Source organism: Stigmatopora argus, chromosome 15, assembly GCF_051989625.1.
Source record: "Stigmatopora argus isolate UIUO_Sarg chromosome 15, RoL_Sarg_1.0, whole genome shotgun sequence".
In the NCBI taxonomy this organism is placed as follows: Eukaryota; Metazoa; Chordata; class Actinopteri; order Syngnathiformes; family Syngnathidae; genus Stigmatopora; species Stigmatopora argus.
The window spans coordinates 3,679,158-3,700,652 of record NC_135401.1 but is presented as its reverse complement, the minus strand read 5'-3'; the positions used below and the strand labels follow the sequence as shown (position 1 = coordinate 3,700,652).

The window sequence follows — 21,495 nt, the reverse complement described above, 5'->3', positions numbered from 1 at the left end:
AGAATAACCATCACTTGTCTAATAAGTACTCAGACTGACTCTTTAACCACAGATTTAAAAAATATACATATTTAGGTTTTTTTGTTGTAATGAATGATGTGACACGGTAAAACGTGAACGAAACAATGCAGGAAGAAAAAGAAGGGACACAAAGCTTGCTCCTTAGAACTACAAACCTAGCAGAAGCCTCACCAAAAAGCATCATGGCAGGCTGATAGTCTATTCTGTCCCTCCTGAAAAAAAAACAGACCACTAGATGACTTTAGAAGACATCTTTTCAACTGATTGTTCTCCTTTTAAAAAAAAAGTCAGCGCAGGTGTACCTCAGCGTGGATGGGGAGGGTTCAGAGTGTCGATGGGGTGGGGTGACGCGCGAGGGGGGTGAAGCTCGAGGAGTCTCGCGCCTAGGTGCGAGGAGATTATTCAAATGGGGCCCAAGGCGTGCAAGTAGGATTGGAGGCTTGGCTGGCGCACACAGCTATATCACTGCGTCAAGCGGCCGCACGGAGCGTCATTTCCAACTGCGCTCGCTCCCTCGCAGGCACATTGACGCATTGCGCGGCTCCCTCGCCTCCCTCGCCTCCCCCCTTTTGGGCGCTCCACTCTCGGACTCGGAGGGACGCGCGGCGGCCACGCACGGCTGCTCCCCCAGTTAAAGAGAGACGCTTTTGGCTTTTATTTATTTTTTTTGGAGGGGGGGACGCTCGCTTCAAAGTCCTCCATGATGCTCGGAGCAGTTAAAATGGAAGGACACGAACACACCGACTGGAGCAGCTACTACGCGGAACCCGAGGTGGGTACCTTCAATATATATATTTTCCCCCCCGTTGTTTAAAGCCGATCCCATTTTATACAACTCAATATTAGCCCTGAGATAATATTAACTTTGCGATCAAATATTGACTTGAGGCGCCTCCAAATCCTCCCCCATCTCCACGCCGAGCGCGCAATCCTAACAAAGTTGCTTGACATGGAGAAGAGGAGCAGGAGGAGGGTTAGGACTCAACTTTTTTTTCCAATTGGATTATAATTTTTACATTTTTTTTGCTCTATATACTTATCTTTGCACTATTTGGAGGGGAGGGAGGGCTGTTTTCGCTCGACAAACAGCCGAGGTGTTTGATTTGGGGAGCAGATGGGTTCAAATATTTGGGATGCGCTCTTGGGTCTTCGCGTGAGGATTTAAACACCGTTTTAAAATAGGCGTCAAATAAAAGGACAGGTTTTATCGTGACGCTCGCTTTTAATATTAGGCTTGTTTTTTGGTTGACGTTCTACTATGGAATGCTTTTGTTTTTTTGGATTGGCAGTGCCGTGAAACCTGAAAATGATGCATTTACTGAACGATTTAGGACTATTGAAATTAAAAAAACCTTGCTAAATTTGAGAAGTGAATTTCTCGCCAGCAGATTTTCACCATCTTTTTTTGTTCCCTTCCCCCCCGTCTGCCGAACAGTGTTACACCTCCGTTGGAAACATGAACGCCGGCCTGGGCATGAACACGATGAACACCTACATGAGCATGTCCGGCATGAGCACCTCGGCCAACATGTCGGCCAACTCCATGAACATGTCTTACGTCAACACCGCCATGAGCCCGGCCGGCATGACCGGCATGCCCGGCATGTCCCCCGGCGCCGGGCCCGGAGTGGGCCCCGGCATGGGCGTCGGCGTGGGGACCATGAACGGCATGGGACCCGCCGGCATGACGGCCATGAGCGCGGCCCTCAGCCCCAGCATGAGCCCCATGAGCGGGCAGGCGGCCTCCATGAACGCCCTGACGTCCTACGGCAACATGAACGCCATGAGCCCCATTTACGGCCAGTCCAACATCAACCGCTCCCGAGACCCCAAGACCTACCGCAGGAGCTACACGCACGCCAAGCCCCCCTACTCCTACATCTCGCTCATCACCATGGCCATCCAGCAATCCCCCAGCAAGATGCTGACCCTGGCCGAGATCTACCAGTGGATCATGGACCTATTCCCCTTTTACCGGCAGAACCAGCAGCGCTGGCAGAACTCCATCCGCCACTCGCTCTCCTTCAACGACTGCTTCCTCAAAGTGCCCCGATCGCCGGACAAACCGGGCAAGGGTTCCTTCTGGACTCTGCACCCGGACTCGGGCAACATGTTCGAGAACGGCTGCTACCTGCGCCGCCAGAAGCGCTTCAAGTGCGACAAGAAGATGCCCGGCATCAAGGAGTCGGCCCGCGGAGGGAAGGGGGGCGGCGACGGCGGCTCGTCGTCCCACAGCAGCTCGGAGAGCTGCAACGGCAACGAGTCGCCGCACTCCAACTCGTCGGTGAGCGAGCACAAGAGGGCCATGTCGGACTTGAAGGCGAGCCAGGCTCTGAGCCCGGAGCACGCCGCCTCGGTGGCCGCCGCAGCGGCAGCCGCGGCGGCTGCCGCCGTGGCCTCCTCCTCTTCCTCCCTCTCGTCTCCGGTGGGCCAGGGCCAGCACCTCCTCTCCCAGCATCATTCGGTCCTGCAGGCCCACGACCCGCACCTGAAGCCGGAGCACCACTACTCCTTCAACCACCCCTTCTCCATCAACAACCTCATGTCATCGGAGCAGCAGCACCACCACCACCATCACCACCATCACCACAAAATGGACCTAAAGGCTTACGAACAGGTGATGCATTACTCGGGCTACGGCTCCCCCATGCCCGGGGCCCTTTCCATGGGCTCCATGGCCGGGAAAGCGGGCCTGGATTCCGCTTCCATCCCTGACTCCTCTTACTACCAAGGAGTCTATTCCAGGCCCATCATGAACTCCACGTAAACGTACTCGGATCTCCACGTGTACATTTGTAAAGAAATAAATGCATCTAGAATTTCTGTACCATATGTATTGGAAATATTTTTCCCCCTCCCATCGTTTTAGACGTCCACTTTGTTATTAGTATTGTTCCTAATCCATGACACTGACTGGTAATGTGACCCATTCAGGAATAAAGTCCAAAGAAAACAAATCAATAAAAAAGGAGAAAAACACACACACACATACACACATACAAACACACACACATGAAAGAAAAAGAGCTTGTAAACTCTGGACTGAATTTCAAAACAAATGGATTTCTGCAATCATTTGTGTAATTGCTATTTATGGCTTGTATATGTGTATTCTTGTAGTGACAAGAACAGAATCTATATTAAAGTGTTATTGGTCATGTTTTTTGAAAATGATTTTTCAGAGGAATTCTTTTCACGTGGGAAATATCACACATTATTGTTATATGTCGTTTGGGGAAAATCAAATGAGAAGTAATCATTATGTTTTATACACAAAGGAAAATCTTAAATCCTATTCATTAATTGAAATAATTCCACTATTTGCTATAAGGCGAGACTGTCAATTACAAATATATTATTTTAAACGTCTTCAAAACACACACCGTCATTATTCTAAATTCTGTATTTTAATCTGATCAAGATAATAATTGAACATGTGATAAATGGGGGACTTTCAGGGACAAATAGAAATTACAATTTCTAAATCAGTCTTTTCTGCAGATGAACGCTAAAAAAAGCACATCAATTTTACCCATTGTTATACATGCGCAATTTACAATATGAATAAAAGCGACATTTAAAAAACTCCTGCTTTTGAAGAAGCCATATTAATAAAGCACATTTCACATCTGTGTGAATATCAAGTTACAGCTTTTCTCTAATAGCAACCACACTTCAATCATCATGCATCCAACCACTTTTTAAATAAGCGATTCATCATTTACACAAAAGCAGATTTACATATTTAAAAAAAAATAGGGAACAATAAGTTCTCCTTTGCAATCTCGGGCCTACACGCACTTCACCGTCTAAAAAAACTAAGGCCACAGAATTGGAACTGCAGTAAAGTTTCCATGAAGTGTCCTTTGGACCATAAAACGACCCCCCGTGGCTCCGGAGAATAGCATCCGTAAAAAGGCCCCTGTTTGTGGGACAGAACTTCTCTGCCTCCAATCCGACCCCCCTATTGTCAAAGTGTCCGGGACCCTCCCATCTTGTCAGATAAGATACAAACGGGTTAGTGGTCATCCCAAAAAAATGAGAGCTCAACTCCAAGGGCAAATGACTGGAGGAGACATTTTCAAAAAAAGATAGCCCCCCAGGACCCCCTCAGCACCTGCACGCCAGGCCTAAAAGTGTGTTTTTATTCTCCAGACCCCACTTTACGCTTCATACTTTAAACAGAGTGATCTACGAATAAACAAAGGCAGTAAACAATGGAGTGGAGGCGCATATAGAAAGAGTACACACACACACACGCACACACACACACTCACACACACACACACACACACTCACACACACGCATACACACACACGCAAACCAAATTGCTCTCAGTGTAAACTCGGAATAGCCGTCGCTCTGTAAATTTACACAGACATTAAATTTGGCACAATTCATTTTAGACATATCACGCTAAGCTGATTTTTTTATAGCGTACCGATCGATATCTCTGTAAAATAATCATTTTTTTTAACTAGCGGGGCAGTGAAATCTTTGCTTTGTGCTAAAGTCAACAGTGACTGAGTTTGAGCTCAAATAAATGCCGCGATGTCTGGAGCCCTTTGCAGAAGGCGAAAGGCAAAGCTTCTACAATGGGCTCCTGCAAGCGGAGGGCCTTTGGAGCAGGTAGGATTGCTGTTTTTAATGCGTAAAAATGACAAAAAAAGACGTTTTGTGGACGAATGTCAGGGGTAATTGGGGGCTGTATTGTGGAAAAACGGGGTGATGCGTTCAGGTTGTGTCGTATTCATGCAAAGCCTACCGAATTTGCGTTTTTAGTTTATATCACCAGAAGGTGAACATTTAATTGACATTAAAATATCACTTGATTCATTTTAATCAATGCAAGTATTTTCTTTTTGTAGGTTTATTTAGTGGGCATCTCATGATAGAGTGAAAAAGGGTTCGAGATCTGAAATTTTATTTGGGGACTATGTATATATATATTTTTGCTCTTGGTGACTGATTGACATTGAATGCAAACATTGGTTCATATAATAATAATTATTATAAGACCGTAGTAATTACGTTTTATTTTATTATTATATATTTGGTTTCACTGTTAGTTTTATTTTAGGAATGTTAATAATTATATTTCCAAAATTAATACACGTGCAGTATGATGGTCCTGAAAATTAATATGAAGAGTATATAATAACAGCTATAGTATTAATATTGATATTAATAAAAGCTAAGCATTGATTCTACATCTCGTGCAGAAAATTGTGGGCAATATTGGAGAAGGAAATGGGCCTTTTGAATAATAATAATAAAAAAATAACAATACTTACATGTGTTTGCATAAACACATTTTAGTATAGAATACCTTGACTGACACAAGGAGAATGAATCATCAAAAAGAAAGCGGTTGTTATAGCAACTAAATAAAGACTGCTCCAGCCTGTTGATCCCTTTACTCCGTTAACCTGATTAAGCTGCAATTCCCATGCACGCATTTGCATTTGATTTGATTATTTAAAACAAGCAGACATTCCGAATGTTGTTGATTTTTTTCCTCGCCGGGATAAATAACTGTAAATCCTGCAAATTTGAACTTTACCAGCACTCTGCACAATAGGCTTTTGCATCCCCATATACACGTCAAAAAAGACATTCAAGCAATGCATTTCAATGACTTGTATGAATGTCACAGTCAAATCCCAGTGCATCCTAATATGAAAATGCGAAAGGTGTCTACGCATAATTTTATGCATGAAGCAGCGATGAACATAAATGCAATGAATCTAAAACTAAAACTACAGAATGGATGGATGTTTTTAATATGGAGCAAGACGTCTGCCGCACCTTGCGTCTCAAAGCGTCAATTGGAACACCCAAGTAGATCTGTCTCCATGGCAACAGCGGGACACCGGTCCAACAAGCTGTAATTCTGTCTCAGGCTTTTACAGGGGAGGGACCGACTACGGGCCAATTTAACGCCTCTTTTCAAAGAAATACTCCTAATCCAATATTTTAGCAAGGCAAACTTTCGGCCCTCACTATATTAAAGACGCCCAAAAGTAAAAGAAATAGATAAAAAAAACTCCCAGGCAGCCAACAGGCCAAAAGTGCATCCAATGTGCATCAACTCAAACCAGGATCGAATATTTTTCTTATGTAAATGCATCACAACGACAACAACAAACAATACAAACTAAATAAAAACGACCATAAGTTTCAATTTGGATGAGATGATATAGCACAAAAATTCAGTGTATATTTTCTGAATTCCAACAACCTTTAAAAAAGCCTATTGATTATTATTATTATTATCATTATTATCATTATTATCATTATTATCATTATTATCATTATTATCATTATTATCATTATTATCATTATTATCATTATTATCATTATTATCATTACTATCATTACTATCATTACTATCATTACTATTATGATTATTATCATTATTATCATTGTTATCATTATTATTGTAATAATAATAATTATAATTGTTATTATTATCATTATTATAATGTTTAAATGATGCCTTATATGTAATTCTCAATTCTAAATGAATTAGAATAAGTAAGCACATTTGCACAAAATTGTAAACGTTTTCTTTTGGAACAGGTCACATCTGGTTGTAAATAAAGAAAACATCATTTGGCAAATTGATTTGAAAACAATGTATTAAAAGTTTGTTCGTTATTCTTAATAAGGAAATTTTATAAACATTGTTGTTGTTTCAAACAATATTATATACACCAATAATAGAGAAAGCAGTCAATTCTGATGATATCGTTCTGAATGTGGACAGAGAAGGATGTCATCTTTTGTAAAAAAAAATGAAATCAATAAAAATAATGATAAAAATAAAGTTCCACCTGTTATTTGCCTTTGATTTCAGTCTAAAAACGGGGCCTACAAGGAAAGCCGTATTTATCCAAGCTGTTCCTGCCATCCCTGAAGGTGACGCCAGATTGGGCGGACATTTAAAATTCAGCGAAATCAAAGGTTGTGGCATTTATTTTGAAAGTCCAGACGTCTGAGGGTCATCTTGGGGATGTGTTTAGATGGAGGTGTGCGTGTGTGTTTAAAGGGCAGACTGAGGGGAAAAAGAAGCGTGACGGACGGGGCGAGAATGCGGCTGCTGACTGTGATGTGTCCGCATCTCTTATGACATGACTCTGTGACATTCCAGTGCGGGACTCCTTCATGTCGGGGTGACGGGATGTGTGAGAGAGTGAGTGTGTGAGAGACAGAAAGAGAGAGAGAGAGAGAGTTGAAAGACGGAGCAAGAGAGCTCCGGCAACAATGCCCATTGACTGAGCATGCAGCATGCAGCAGCTGGTGGGACACTCACTGACCTACAGGCTGGCAAATCTATTGAGTGCCTCGCTTTGCCCTGCGTCCTCCTTTTAGAAGCCAGGAAGTGGAAGGAAGCATGGATGGATGCATGCTCAGTGTTTATCCTGGTGAAATATGGCAATATGCAAATCACATATGCCCCCTTTCATGTACACGACGTACACAACAACTCAAGTTACCAGATGAGGGCCAGTTTGGATGGTTGTTTTGCTGTTTTTTTTCCTTGAGAGGCCCCGTGCCTTCGTTTGACGTCAAACCTTTTAAGGCAAGGGTCTTAAATCGGTCCTGAAAGGGCGGCAGTGGGTGCAGGTTTTCATTCAAAATGAATAAGAGGACAGCTTTTGCAGGAAATTGGTTAATAGTTGTTTTGGAAGACATCAAATTGGTTGAAATGTTGGCGCGGGGTTTGTTGGAACAAAGACCTGGACCCACTGCGGACCTTTGCGGAATCAGTTTGAGACCCTTGTTTTAAGGGGGAACTAATATTGCTGTTTTTTTTACTGAGCTATGCTGTAAAATAGTGTTTCCAAACCACCATGTCTTAGGAAATGATCTGACATTGTAATGTTCCAAGAGAAAAATGACGACTTCAATCTCGTAATACGATGAAAACTACAAGTCATAGTATATTGTAATATTGCAAGTATTGTTGTTTGGTTTCTTGAAAGAATATTGGGGGAAAAAGCAGGAATATGACATGATCGCAATCACTGTAGAACTTATTCTTATATGATGTGAACCAGAAGTTTTTCGGGGGTCCGCTAAGGAAGGCTTGAAAAATTAGAACTGGAAAAACCGTATTTTGTATTGGAATCCTGTCAATAAAACATTGCAGACTGACTTTATAGGATTAATATGGGCCACAGCATTTTAAATTAGATTTTTCATTTTTTTTCAACGCAAAAAGTGGGCCTTATCTTAAAAAAAGATTTTGGCTGATAGATATCTGAGGCTTCTGGGAACAGGAAACAGGTTGTAACCCCTTCCCAAAGTAACGCGGCCCCCTAACGAAGTGCAAAATCTCTCCGCGTCCCCCTCGGTCGAGGCAGAGTGTCGCCAGCCAATGGCCAGGAAGGACACCCAACTCATTAAAAGTTAATGAAAGCTATAAACGCGGCGCGCCGGCGATTCATTTAAACCCCCAATCCAATCTCCTCTTCCAGTGAAGGCAAACAAGCCCGTGTGCCCCCTCGCGCCGTCCTCGGAATAACAAACTACGGAATATTTTGTCCCGCGTATGTTCTCCGACGCGGGCGTGCTCTGTGATAGGCTATCTTACAATGGGACTTGTCCAATTTGGTGAATAGCAGATTGATGTTGCACGGGGCCGCGCGGGGGGACTGGCTAATCTGGGCCCGACTTGAATTTAATGCCTTCGCTTTATACCGCACTGCTTGTCGGGAGCGGAGGTGATATGTCATTTCAACATTCATGAGAATCAATGACATTCAAGTCATGCGCTCGTTGGAATACCGACGGCGAACATACCGCTTGTTCTCTTGTTGTCGAAAAATACTAATGCGTGCCGAGCGCAGGCCAAATACGTACACGCTGTAAATCTCAATACCCAGTTTACTTAAGTAAATCTATGCTGTAATACTTCAGTCTACCCCAATTGCTGTGTTTACCTATTTACATTGATTAATCTAGACTTGAATGTGAAAAAGTGACAATTATCTGAGCTTTATATGATAATAATAATAACTATGTCCGATTATTATTATTATTATTATTATTTCCATGGGTGAATTATTATACTTGTGAGAGTAACAAATAATAGTTCCACTCCAGTAACAGGTACTTAAATGACTTCAAATGTACTCCAATTGCTGTGTTGACCTATTTATATTGATTAACATAGACTTGAATGTGAAAAAGTAACAATTATCTGAGTTTATATGATATTTCCACGTGTGAATTACTATACTTTGGAGAGTAACAAATAATAGTTCCACTCCAGTAACAGGTACTTAAATGACTTCAATGTACTCCAATTGCTGTGTTTACCTATTTACATTGATTAACATAGACTTGAATGTGAAAAAGTGACAATTATCTGAGCTTTATATGATATTTCCACATGTGAATTATTATATTTTGGACAGTAATACATAATAGTTCTACTATCGTAACAGCTAGTACCTGCTCAACCAAAAGCATGGCCAATAGGGTTAAAATGTATGAGTAGTTGTTAAACCATGGCTAAGAGTGGTGTTTACATTGTTTAAATCTGAAATTTTAAGGATTAAATGTATATTTGAAGTGTTCCATTAGTCAATAGAAGTTGTTGTTTTCATAGCACGTGTCAAATTGCATCAGTTTCAAGCTAAGCTATTATTTCAGGTAAAATGTGCTGCATAGGGTGGAATTTCCTTGACTGTAAGATTTACTTCATATAGAGTAGAATTTCATACATGATTTATAATAGGCTTTAATTCACAATGAGCAGGGTTTGGTTGATTATGGAAGATTTACAAAGAGCAGGGTTAGAATTTACGAGGTTTTTTAGTGTTTGTTTTCACCTCTAACATTTTAGACAAGTATTAAAGTCAATTTTACTGGTGTGACTGAACCTACTGATAAAGTAATTTGTTTATCCGTTTTTTTCCGTTTGAAGTAAACCCTACATAACAGAATTTACAGTGGACTCCAAAAACACTCTTCGTTTAATAACAAGGAGTCAACAGCAATAAAGTGCCACTTTACAAGTGTGCAAATCCAAAGCGGGCAGCGTCCCCCTCCCCTTAAGACCCCCATCTCATCGCGCTTTCCTCGGGGGACTGAAATTAAATTCCCAGCATGTATAGCGCCACTGTCAGCCCGCTAATGAATTCCCATACCCGAACTTGAATCAAATTAATCCCCAATTTAATCCCGTATAAATGGCGGCGCTATTTATAATGGAAAGGAGGATGCTCAATTGAAGGACGGGGGGGAAAAGCTGGGAGCTGTCGACGAGGCTGTTGAGCAGATTAGGAGGAAGGATGAGGCCTATATGTTCTCCTCAGCGTAGAGTAGTCCCCTGATACACACCATTAACCCTCGCCTGCTTGATGCTGACAGAAACATCGCCGCGTTTGTCACTTAATATCCTCTCAGATTAAAGCAGTCAACTGCCAGATTTAATGGCGAGAGGCTGGATACTCTTAGCCTGAAGTGGCTGACGGAAAGATCGGGAAAGGTGTGCGTACTGACGGCCATGACGCGTTCGTGTTTACGCTTAAATTGGCAGGTTTGAGACGAGGAAATCGTGGTAGCGGCGAATTTGAAGAAACATGGACTTCACTGTTTTTGGTTTGCTGTAGATTTATCAATAATAGGCTATGAACTAGTAAATTGTTCATTTTGCAGATAAGTGGCGCGTTTTGTCAAATGTTAGGGGGCCGGAAAGCCTTTTATGGATCACATTAATCACGGAGTTGACTGAGGTAGAGTATGAGATTCAATGAAGGGTAATTAGTTGATGAATTTATATTTAAAAAGGGGATTAATTTGGTCAACTCATTGGTTTGGAAAACTGTTATCGTCTAGCATGGGATTTACTGCGTGTTCCACAAATGATAATTCCTATTTGAAATATATGGATTAAAACAGAAGTTCCTACTAGTACTAGATAAAGCAATGAAAGAGATAATATTGGAATAATTTAATTTCATTAAATTTGGACCTGCAAGTGGAAAAGCTCCTTTACTCAGGGCTACTACTGATGTATTTTTTTCCACTTTTTTTTTATTTACTCCAAATTTGGTCAGAAATTATATGTTTCAGTTCCATATTTTGTTTGAAGATTACTTGTGGTTTCAAGGGTGGGATGTAGAAATATTTGCATATCAGGATTGCTGTCAAAACTCATTTTCGATGCTTAAAAAAAAAAGCAAACGTATCGGTCCCTGCTACCGTAATACAAATTTAACGCGAAGCAATTTCCAGATGGTGGCTGGGGGTTCCGTTTTGGATGTGTGGCGCTGAGGGCTGGAACTACCGGGCATTCCTCCTTTGTTGGTTTTGGCCTCTTCCCGTAAGAGCCAACAGAGAATGACGGCCGACATCTGTAGCCTTGCCAACAAAATGATGTTTTGCGACTGCAGACGATTCGCACCTGCATTTAAGATGGATTTTAATAGTCTGCGTTGGTCCAAACCAGCTTCGATTCTTATCAGCCTACTGAGTAACGTATACTATGTACACGTTATTAAGTCGGTCGTTGAGCGCGACAGACGCTTCGGAAGACTGTTTGGCAGTTCCGGGGGCCAGTTTGGAGCCCTAAAAAACCTGCTCCGCCAAATGTCGGAACAGCTACGGTTTATTGAGGCATCTGTAAGCTTACCCGCTCCCTTGCCAAGCTTGGCTGGCGCACCTAGCGTGGCGGCGAGGGAGGGGAAGCAAAAGTTTGTCCTTTTGCGTCCATGCCGGCAAATCTCGACAGGCGCCGGCGTGACCCCGAGACGCAACGTTTGCACGGCGCGAACTCATCCCTATTGCGTCGGATACCGCGCATCGGGCCAGAGGCTCGGCGAGGTGGGGGGCAGGCGCATAATTTGCGAGGAAACATTTTACCGAACATTTGGCGATAAAAACGCCGGCGTCGGCTTCGAGGCTTAAAGCAATTAATTCAGGATCCTGACATAAACTCTCCAATCCTTTGACAGCCTGGAGCTGAAATAAAAATGCTAGTTCTCCTGGGAACGGCAGGAGATAGCCGGCTCTTTTCTGGACTGTTTGCTCACTGGGCCTGAGAGCAATCTTCCCCAGTCAGAATGAAATGCAAGGACACAAACAATGTACCGCCAGAGAATGGGAGATGGGGAATGAACAGTTTGGACTATTTGCTTAGCAGAAGGGCAGCCACAATGGCCGGCCCATGGCTTTCCCATGCATCAAGCCTCTTAGTCTTAGGCCTCCCTTTGTTGCCTGACTCCTTCTCGCTGGGCCAGATAAGAAACCAGCTGCCTCATACTTTTAATTCCCGCTAAACGCATCGTGTACGATCACAGTCGTCACTTAATCTGTCGGGTTATCGCCTCACCTTCAACGTTTTGGGGCTCTCGAAATGCCGCGTAAAAGAGGTCGACCCCTCGTTTCTTCTCGAAACGGGGCGCCGATTCCGGAAAAAGAAGGCCTCGGTGAGAAAATGTTATCTTGAAAAGAAACGGTGCCGACGAGCGGATGGTTTTTACGGCCAAAGGGCGAAAGGCTCCAAGGGCTCTTAAGAGACGCTCTCATTAAACGACCCGAGAGAAGAGTTAGCAAACACCGGCGGGGTAAGGATCCATATTGTGCTCTTTTGTTTCATTCTGTTTGGATACACCAAGACCGAGTGGCTCCTGCCATCTAATGTTGTCTAGGGGTGTGACCATATATCTAAAATGCGATATCTGGGTTTCCAAAGAATGGATAGCTCGGTTAAAATGATAAAAAAAGAAAAGACCCAACAGGTTGCTAGAAAAATGTTCTACTAGAACAGAAGTGTCCATGGGGGGCATGTAAGGTCACTTCCTGTTCATTTGGAGTCACTGGCTATTCATTTGGGGACATTCCTATCTGAGAAATAACCCAAAAACAAATAAGTGACCCAGGAACACCCTAAATCAACAGCAAGTGGCCCCAAATCAGCAGGAAATGAAGCACAAATCCTTTAAATTCAACAGGAATTGACCGAAAATTAACTTGTTGGTTGCCATAGACGTCCAATCCGTATAAAGTGGGGGCAATGGCAGAAAATGAACGAATGTTTATTCCCATTTCAGATGGATTGGACATCTAATGGTGACAAACTCCACAGCAGATGGTTCAAAAAAGCCAGATTTGAGTTAATGGAATATATAATGATTTTCCCAACTAATGGCGAGATGATCATTAAGTCCCGTATTGCAAATTCTATCGTCAAGTTCCCACTTATAATGTTGTCTGGCAGTTTTCCCTTCGGGGAATGTCCCTTCGGAATAAAAACAACCAAACGAAAGGAATCTTTCCAAGCTGGCAACAAACAAACACGAAGAAAGAAAGCGTGGCGGGCTAAGGGCGAAGAATCGATACGCATGAGATGAAGGAGCATATTCATGCATGTGAGCAGACACTCGCCTAAATACAAATACACACACAAGCCCATCCCCCTTTGTAAAGGTTGTGATGTCAAGGACCCCCTGGGTGGTCAGACTAGGGATGATTTTTCTTTTTTTTTTTGCACCACACTATGACGTTGTGAGGAAAACACACAAGGAAGACCACCAATATGACATCAGTGAATTTAAAGTCACATGCGGCACGACAAAAAAGATCGTAATCCGTCAGATGACATTTCAAAGCAAGCCTGGTCTGAAGCAAAGAACAAAAAAACATTAAAAAGGACTGGGGGGGGAAGCATTTGCATTTTACTGGAGGAATTAATGTTTAGGTTTAGTTTAGGTATACGGCAGGATAAATAGCCGTTTTTTTTAGGGTGTGAGAGCAGAGATCTTGGCGGGTCGGCCCTCTCAACGTCACGCTCCGCCGACGGTGAAATAAAGCTCCGTTCGAGGCATTTCAACACGGCCGTGTCATTTAGGAATGGAGCGGACGCGGCTGTTTAAGCGTGGCAATTTTCCAATTTTACGGCCGAGGAGGAAGTGGAGGCAAGCTTGCAAGGCTCCTCCAATCCAATGACGGCAGGCCCGAGGCTACCTGCCCTCGGAGGAGCACGCTTTCGTGACGTGAACTAAAGCCTTTGTGTGTACAAACACCTTAACATGGGCTCCGTCACCCGCGGGTCAGCGATCGGCTTCTCCGTGGGTGGCCGGACTCTCCTTGTGGCCACAAAGACAAATGGATTTCGAATTGTAGCCCAAATTTTTGGTAAAAATGCTTTAGTTTTTTTTTTTTAAAGATACAAGCGTCCATTATAATATAGGCCATGGTTCGGAAAAGTAGAATATTGGCATTTGTCTTCTCTGCAAATACGACTGACGACACAATGATCGGCTAATTGTCGACCATCTAATTATTGTCTTAATATATTTTAATAAATGGTGCTATGATTGAATGCTTCTTAGAATATTTAGATTTTAATATTGGCTCATTAGTCATGTTTTTCCTGAAGGAATCCCCTTTAAACACTACTTGCAAATTAGTCAATATTTGCAGCATATGTTCAATACAGTATTTGATTTTTTTTAAATATTTTGGTTTTAGATATGGTTGTTTTTATTAATTAGAAATATGCTTTGTCTTTCAATACATTTGCATACTGTTATTATGATATTTACAAATAATTATGAAACTACTACTATTATTTGTTAGGTAATTGAAAAACAACCCCCTAACTCAATAAACATCTAAATTAATTATCTCAGGACAACATCTGTGTGACAAAATATATCATTAATTTGCAACAAATTTGCAAACATGCAATACTTTTGCACAATAAAATGCTAATGATTTCTCAAGTGAGAAACATGTTGTAAATTTGTAAATGTAAAACCCTATTTGTATAAATTTGCTTGATTGAATCATAGCATTGAATCAATGTTTTTCATTAAGTGTTGATGGTAAATGTGAACAACATCTATTTAACAAATGAATTCCCCTTATATAACCATATATTACTAAATAAAAAATCTCAATTAAGGTTTCAAAATGCAGCCATTAACTGTAGACTAAACAAAATATAGATGAAATATGTGGGAAAAAAGTTAAAAACCAATTAATTAGCAAACAGCTCCATAAAGCATTTTAGCTATAAAAATATACTGTGGCAGAATGTGTTAATAGGAGCAATTATTGAATTGTAAAGCTTCTCCTGCTAATAAAAGCAGAAATTTTAGCGCCAAAGCAATTGAAGGGCAAATATTTTGAGAGCGATAATTTGTATTTCCCATTCTTCCAGCTCAGTCAGACATGGCTGCTTGTGCCTCACAGTGCCAATGTGTGAATGTCAACACCCTGTAAACACCTTTGACACACATGCTTGAATGTGACAGGCGAGTTAACCCAACATTCCTGGGTGTTCTCAATAAAGCTGCGCATGCAGGCCCGCGTCTTCCACAAAGAACGGCACCCTGCGTACACACTCATATATATATATATATATATGTGATAGAAATTCACAAGCTAATTTCAAATCTTTCAAAAAGTATTTCCCACAAACTCGGAAGACTGTTTCAGGATTTTAATTCCCTGCCGCGCCCAGACTATTTGACTAAGGTGGTACCTCTACTTACAAATGCTTCTACATACATTTCAAACTGTTTGATATGCAAATTACTGTTCCAATAAAGTCAAACAAAATCCACATTACGAAATTCACTAAATCGTCGATAGAATTCCAGTCTTATTTTATTTTTAAATTGTCGCGGGATCATTGCGTCCTGCTTGAAAATCTCTCTACACTTCGGAGGCCTCCCATTGGCTGTTTTAGAAATTGCAGGACATATTGGTGCAGTTGGTTATTTCTGAAAAAATGCAGCTATGAAATGCTTCATAATTTGAAGTTGTTTAGATGTGTGTTCATGTACTTTGTATGTTACCTAATGTTAGCTCCCTTCTTAAACAAATGTTTTTCCATCTTAATACATTCTTAAATCATTTTCTTATCATTCCCTCTAATTTTTGCGTTTATCACATCTTTAATACAAAATAGGGGCCCTATGATCATTTTTAAAGGGTTTAATTGGTCGGTTTTTTTGAGAAACAAGGGAATAATTAGAGAATTTACATAGAAAATACTGCTCTATTCATGTAAAATCCAAGTTTTGAAACAAGTTCTGGACCCAATGAATTTCGTAAGTCGAGGTACCACTGTATTTGGAGACGGGGGCTCCCCGTGGACGGATCGAAGGCGTCCCGGTAAAAAAAAGGAGGGTGGAATTTACCCGGAGCCTGTTTCTCTGTCAAACAGGACTCCGCTGACTGAAGTGATCCGCAACAGAGGGAGCCCGGTGGGGAATCCGCGGGAAGAGCACACCCGCCACCGCAAACACGCTCCCAGGCCCGAAACAATGTCCCTCTCACTGGTGGGTTGTGACCGGCCCGTGGCATTGGCCAGGTATGTCAACTATGTTTGCCGAGCCATCCATCACACATGTACCTTCCCTCCCGAAACAGGAACTGTTAAGCGTACACTTGTTAACCCCATCCTTTGACTGGCCTCCACCTAATTTATTTCCTCATAGCCGGCGGTAGAATTTATGATCACCTTGCTTTTGTTCTCTGTTTTGCTCGCATTGTGAGCCGCCCACTCCACGTGTGTTGTTGGAAACATGTTACTAAGAGTTACAGTCGGGTCACGCTAACGGGCCGTTATCGTCGGTGACCAGGGTTAGCAAATAAATACTCGGCGGTGGAGTCCAGCCACGTATAAGCGACCACCAGATTTATGGTTTGTGCCAAGGGGATCCGCCATTTTCAGATGACCGCCAAAATACTGCCAAATGTTGACTTTGGTCTAGGTATTTACCCCAAAACTAGTTTGACAAAACTCGGCTGAGATGCGGGTCGAAGCGAAATCATTTAGATTTAAATCATGGTAACGAGTTGCCATTTTCTCCTTTCCTTAAAAAATGGATTTGCGTAAACTAATCGCCATATTCACACGAATTTTTCCTCTTGTATTGTCAACAATGGACGAGCGCTGTACTCTATTGAGTCACAGTCTAGTTAAAAATAACCATTTTAGAAGGACTAAGACATTGAACGAAATGGTGATGTGACATGGCATATACTTTTTTTCCATCTGATTGATGCTCCTAAACTTTAATGTTTAAAAATTGATAACAATTTTGTTTGTCTTGTGCTGACTTCATTCTCTGAAGCAAGCTCTCCATTTGGCTTTGGCATGTGAGAGTTGCAGGTAGTATCACTGAAGGTTAATTATTAGCTTGGAGGTCAGCAAGCATCTTGCTTTGGATGGCTATTTTAGCAGCCACATTTCTACTTTAAAATATCTACTGAATTTTTCAAAGTCGCCAAAGAATGCAAAAAAAAAAGTAAGTTGCACTGGAGTTTTAGTTTTAGAGTTAGTTGCATGTTTGAATTCCTCAAACATAGTATTTTAAAGTAATAGAAAAAAGAGGCGCCACTTATTGTAACATCTTAACTGTTCTTTAGATATGTATAACCTAAAAGAACACAATATATTAAGCTGTTGTTGGTCAGAGTGGAAAAAAGATATCTTAGTCGCAGGCAAACGATAAAAAATATGGAACAATTCTCCATGACTTTTGTAAAACTTGGGACTGTTGGGAATATAATGTGAGATATACTTAAAATAAAGACCCTTTGGAATTTTGCAGTGAGAAGATAAGAGCATTTAAACTCTTTATCTCGGCTTTCGGAGAATGTGGCTGTGTCAATCAATGTAAGTCTCACCTGGAGATAAATTTTGTCGCCTGAAAAGTAAATTATAACTTTTCTTCCAGTTCTGTCTTTTCCGGAGTTCCCCGGAATGAGAGTGAATTAAACTCGGCCTCATTGACAGAACAAAATGGAGAGCAAACTGAGATTCTGGCATGTGAAATTATTGGAATAATGACTTGACTACTTATTACTTCAATCATTGCCTTTGGCATATGCATGACTAAAAATGTTAAACATTGTGGCATCTCCTAATACATATACCATACTCTCATCTGCAAATTGCTGCATGTGCCTGCTTGTTGATTAATTTTGCAAAAAGTCATCTTTAATAGTGCTGTTATTTTTATTTATTTATTTTTTTACCTATGTGACCGCCAATTATGTATAAAACCTAAAGACATTATGAACTAAAATGTTGTTTTTCTCAAGTCTTTTAGCTGGAAATCACACTATTGGTTCTCAGATATTCATTAAAAAAATGAATAAACTGTATTTGTTCTTTTTAGCTCATGATGAAAAATTCAACTGACCAAATATGAGCATCCATCCCAACACATGGCTGGCTGGTCAAAAGTAATAATAGTGTCGATTTTGTTTCATTGCCTCAAATACAAATCATTCCCAAAGTTTGACTATTTCACAGATATATTTTTGCCAATCAGTCATTTCCAGCAAAAAGGTTTCCAATCGCCTCATGAAAATGACATTTTTTTTCTACAACTATTCCACTAATACCATCTTGCTGACGTTTACAGGAAAATAACATTGAATGCCACGTCCAAGGAAACGAACGAAGTTGCCCTCCTTGTCCTGCGCAGACGACTTTTGGCCTCCCCTCCCCGCCGCCGAGGTTCCGGCGACCGGTCCCGGTGGCCTCGCCGGTCCGTATCTGCGCGCGAGCCGTCTGCCATATGTAATATCAAAGCCTCTGTCAGCACGGAGCTCAACGGGAACAAAAGAGAGGCCTTCATTAATGATTAACTGTTCTAAAAGCTCCGGCTTTTGTATTCCCATGGTGCCCAGGCTATCTGGCCGCCATGTGACACGCTCGCAGCGTTTTTCGAGCAGATTGGGGAAAGCTAGTGAGCAAACACAGGTGCTTTGGAGCGGCGTTGGCGATGCTGTCAGGGACAACCACAAACAAGAGCAGCTATGCCCGGGTAAATCCAATCCACCCACCCCACCCCGCCCCCTGTCGCTGGCTAACTTGTTTGCCGGGCCTAGGCGGCTTCCTTGCGGAGAGTCCCCGAGCCCCCGCCTCGCCAGTCCGATGAAACTTCTCGCCCCCCTCCGCCCAAGAAACAAACAAATAAAAGCCAGGACGGCCAAGCGCTTCTTTGAGGTGATGGCATTTGCGGCGGCCATGACTAGTGGAAGAGCAAACAAATTAACGGCGTTGGAGTTTTCGCTTTCCAAACCAAACTAAATGTCTTTTAGTTCAAGTGGGGCAATTCCGCTGACCCCCGCGTAAGGGCTCACACGCTCACGCACTTGAAATGACCGCAACAAAACACGTGTTAACACGCCATCGCAGTCACATCTCACAATTATGACTATATTAATATAAAGTGCTCATATTACCAAGCAAAAGTGTCACGTCCCTGAAAAATTTCATTTTCACTTTTTACTTTTTGGCTAATCGTTACCTGATTTGTCATGTTACAATTTTTTTTGCATATTTTAGAAGAAGAATTTTGTTTTCTTCTGATCGCTACACAACACTGATAAGAAAAGTCACGTGAAAACGAGATTGCGAGGTCGGCGAGATCACGACAAGGAGATTTCGGCTTCAAACGACATCTCCGGACCCACGAGATCAAAACAACAATGGCGGAGACGGTTGTCAAAATGTTCGCAAGTGATTAAGTTGTGCAAATAAAAGAAGAAATGGACGATAATAAATATTCCGATATAAAAAAACGTTGGTTTGAACATGAGTCCTGGTCAAAAATCATGCGTCTATTATGCAGGCAAAGGAAAGCACTGTATTAGCCGTACTCGGAGTTGAACTGGGCGCAATTAACCTTTTCATCCAGCCTGACTTGATTGTTCACACTGACTGAGCTCCTGTGTCGCTCTTTACTTTGATAAGACAATCTGATGATAGGGCGGCGTTATCTTAACACGGCTTTCCGGGCCGGAGACCAATGAACAATGTGTGATAACGGGAACAAAAGCTCACCTCTCATTGGCCCAACCCGCCTTCCAAAGGAAAAAAAAATCACCCAGATTGAGAAAAAAAAAATCACCTTTTCAATTTCAATTTTTCTACCGAGGCCTTTTAAAATCAGTCACACACTGTATGGTCTATTGTTGGGTTTTTAATTTCACGGTCAGCAATTACCTGAGCCCATAAAGCATTTATTGTCTGGAAAGATGATAAAAATGTACTCGGGCAAACATTTGGGCGGAAATGAAGTTGTAAAGCCAAGAAAGACTAATGTATAATAAGATCGTGTGCGTCAGCTTGAAAAAAATACATTAAATAAAAAGTGGGTAAAATGAATACTGTGGTTCACTTCTACTTACAAAATATATTGGCAGGCCTTGATGGGAAAATGTCTCAGAATAAAAAAGAAATTCAAGTTACAAAAGGCAGAGTCTCTATGTTATCAAAGTGTTCCTGACTAGTCATCAAGGGCGATTGTCATTGGATCGATATTTCACCAAACCTAAGAAGTTGCCAAGTTGTGTGTTTACATGAGTAGTGTATGTACGTTTACTCAGCTGCCAAAGGTTTTCCTCCCTCTCCTTTAAATCTCTTTCTTATTCAGTCTTATTCCTTTTAATAAATATGTTTCTACACTTGTTTTTGTCTATCTTTCAAACTGTATACAAAAGAGTTATACCTTTATACATTTTAAAGTGTTTATAGGATAGCGTAGTACTGCATTTCAGCATTAAAATGAAGTGTGATGAGAGGAGTTACAAATCCTCACTTTTAGATTCCTTACTGTAATTCTCAGGTCAATCGGTGGCAGTAAAAATGGCCCAATTCTGGAGGGGGATTTGAGACAGCGCTGCTTCTTTACAGGCTTGATTGTGCAGCCAAACTGGCCTCAGACCAATCCAAGAAAAGGTTTTCATTAATGGGGGAAGACATGAAAGGTGGATTGCACGCTGAAAAGACTCTTCTCATGGGAATGGTCACAATGGGGAAATTGGAAAAGAGCAAAGTGTGCTTTAAGCAGCAATACACCACGTCAAGTGCTCGTCTTTTCACACAAGGAGAAGTAATATTCTGTTCTATAGAGAACAGAAGGGAACCTTGATGGTGTTGGCTACCTGCTTTTTCAGACAGACGATGGAAGACCTTAAGATTTTTGGATCAATTTGTTTTCCCCCCCTTGCTATCAGCAAATTCTAAAAATATCAGGTAACAGAACTCACAGAAAAATGTACGATTGCGACATCCCAAAGAGAAAATAATAAAGATGCTTACAATGTCTAAGGCAGGGGTGTCAGACTCGGGTTGGTTCGCGGGCCGCGTTAACGTCAAATCGATTTCATGTGGGCCGGGCCATTTTAGATATAATATTTAGATATATTTTTTAAAATTTGATTAAAAGAACTGGATTAAAAGCCCTGAATATTCAGTTTTTTTATAAATCTAAAACAATGTATATTTTAGCTTTTTTTCAAATATATTTTTAAATTTTACAAAATGATTTTTGAACTAAAAACTGAAAAAATGATTAAAAAATTACAATTATTGATTTAAAAGGGGGAAAATCAGGAAATTTAATATACATCTATACTCTTCATTTTAATTTGATCCTAAAACAGAAAGTCGGCACTCATGATTGACTTTCCCGGGCCACACA

General features: G+C 41.5%; 1 protein-coding gene and 2 long non-coding RNA genes across 5 annotated transcripts in view; 2 read left to right on the top strand and 1 right to left on the bottom strand.

The window, feature by feature from the left end:
• LOC144090251 (uncharacterized) overlaps positions 1 to 21,495 on the bottom strand; it is a 94,390-nt gene that overhangs the window by 12,003 nt on the left and 60,892 nt on the right. The gene's annotated exons all lie outside the window — the stretch shown is intronic.
• Positions 438 to 3,181, top strand: foxa2 (forkhead box A2). The gene is made up of 2 exons (XM_077621778.1): positions 438 to 793; positions 1,457 to 3,181. The coding sequence occupies exons 1-2, from the start codon at positions 722 to 724 to the stop codon at positions 2,786 to 2,788; spliced, it is 1,404 nt and encodes a 467-aa protein (XP_077477904.1). The 5' UTR covers positions 438 to 721; the 3' UTR covers positions 2,789 to 3,181.
• On the top strand, positions 4,597 to 20,480 carry LOC144090252 (uncharacterized). Its single transcript, XR_013305318.1, has 3 exons — positions 4,597 to 4,651; positions 16,215 to 16,361; positions 18,427 to 20,480. It is a non-coding gene; the product is annotated as an uncharacterized LOC144090252 (long non-coding RNA).

Excerpts from the sequence above, each read along its gene's own strand:
- foxa2 (XM_077621778.1), top strand. The coding sequence starts at position 722 with ATGATGCTCGGAGCAGTTAAAATGGAAGGACACGAACACACCGACTGG. Across the intron at positions 794-1,456 it reads GCTACTACGCGGAACCCGAG|TGTTACACCTCCGTTGGAAA; the intron begins GTGGGTACCTTC and ends TCTGCCGAACAG.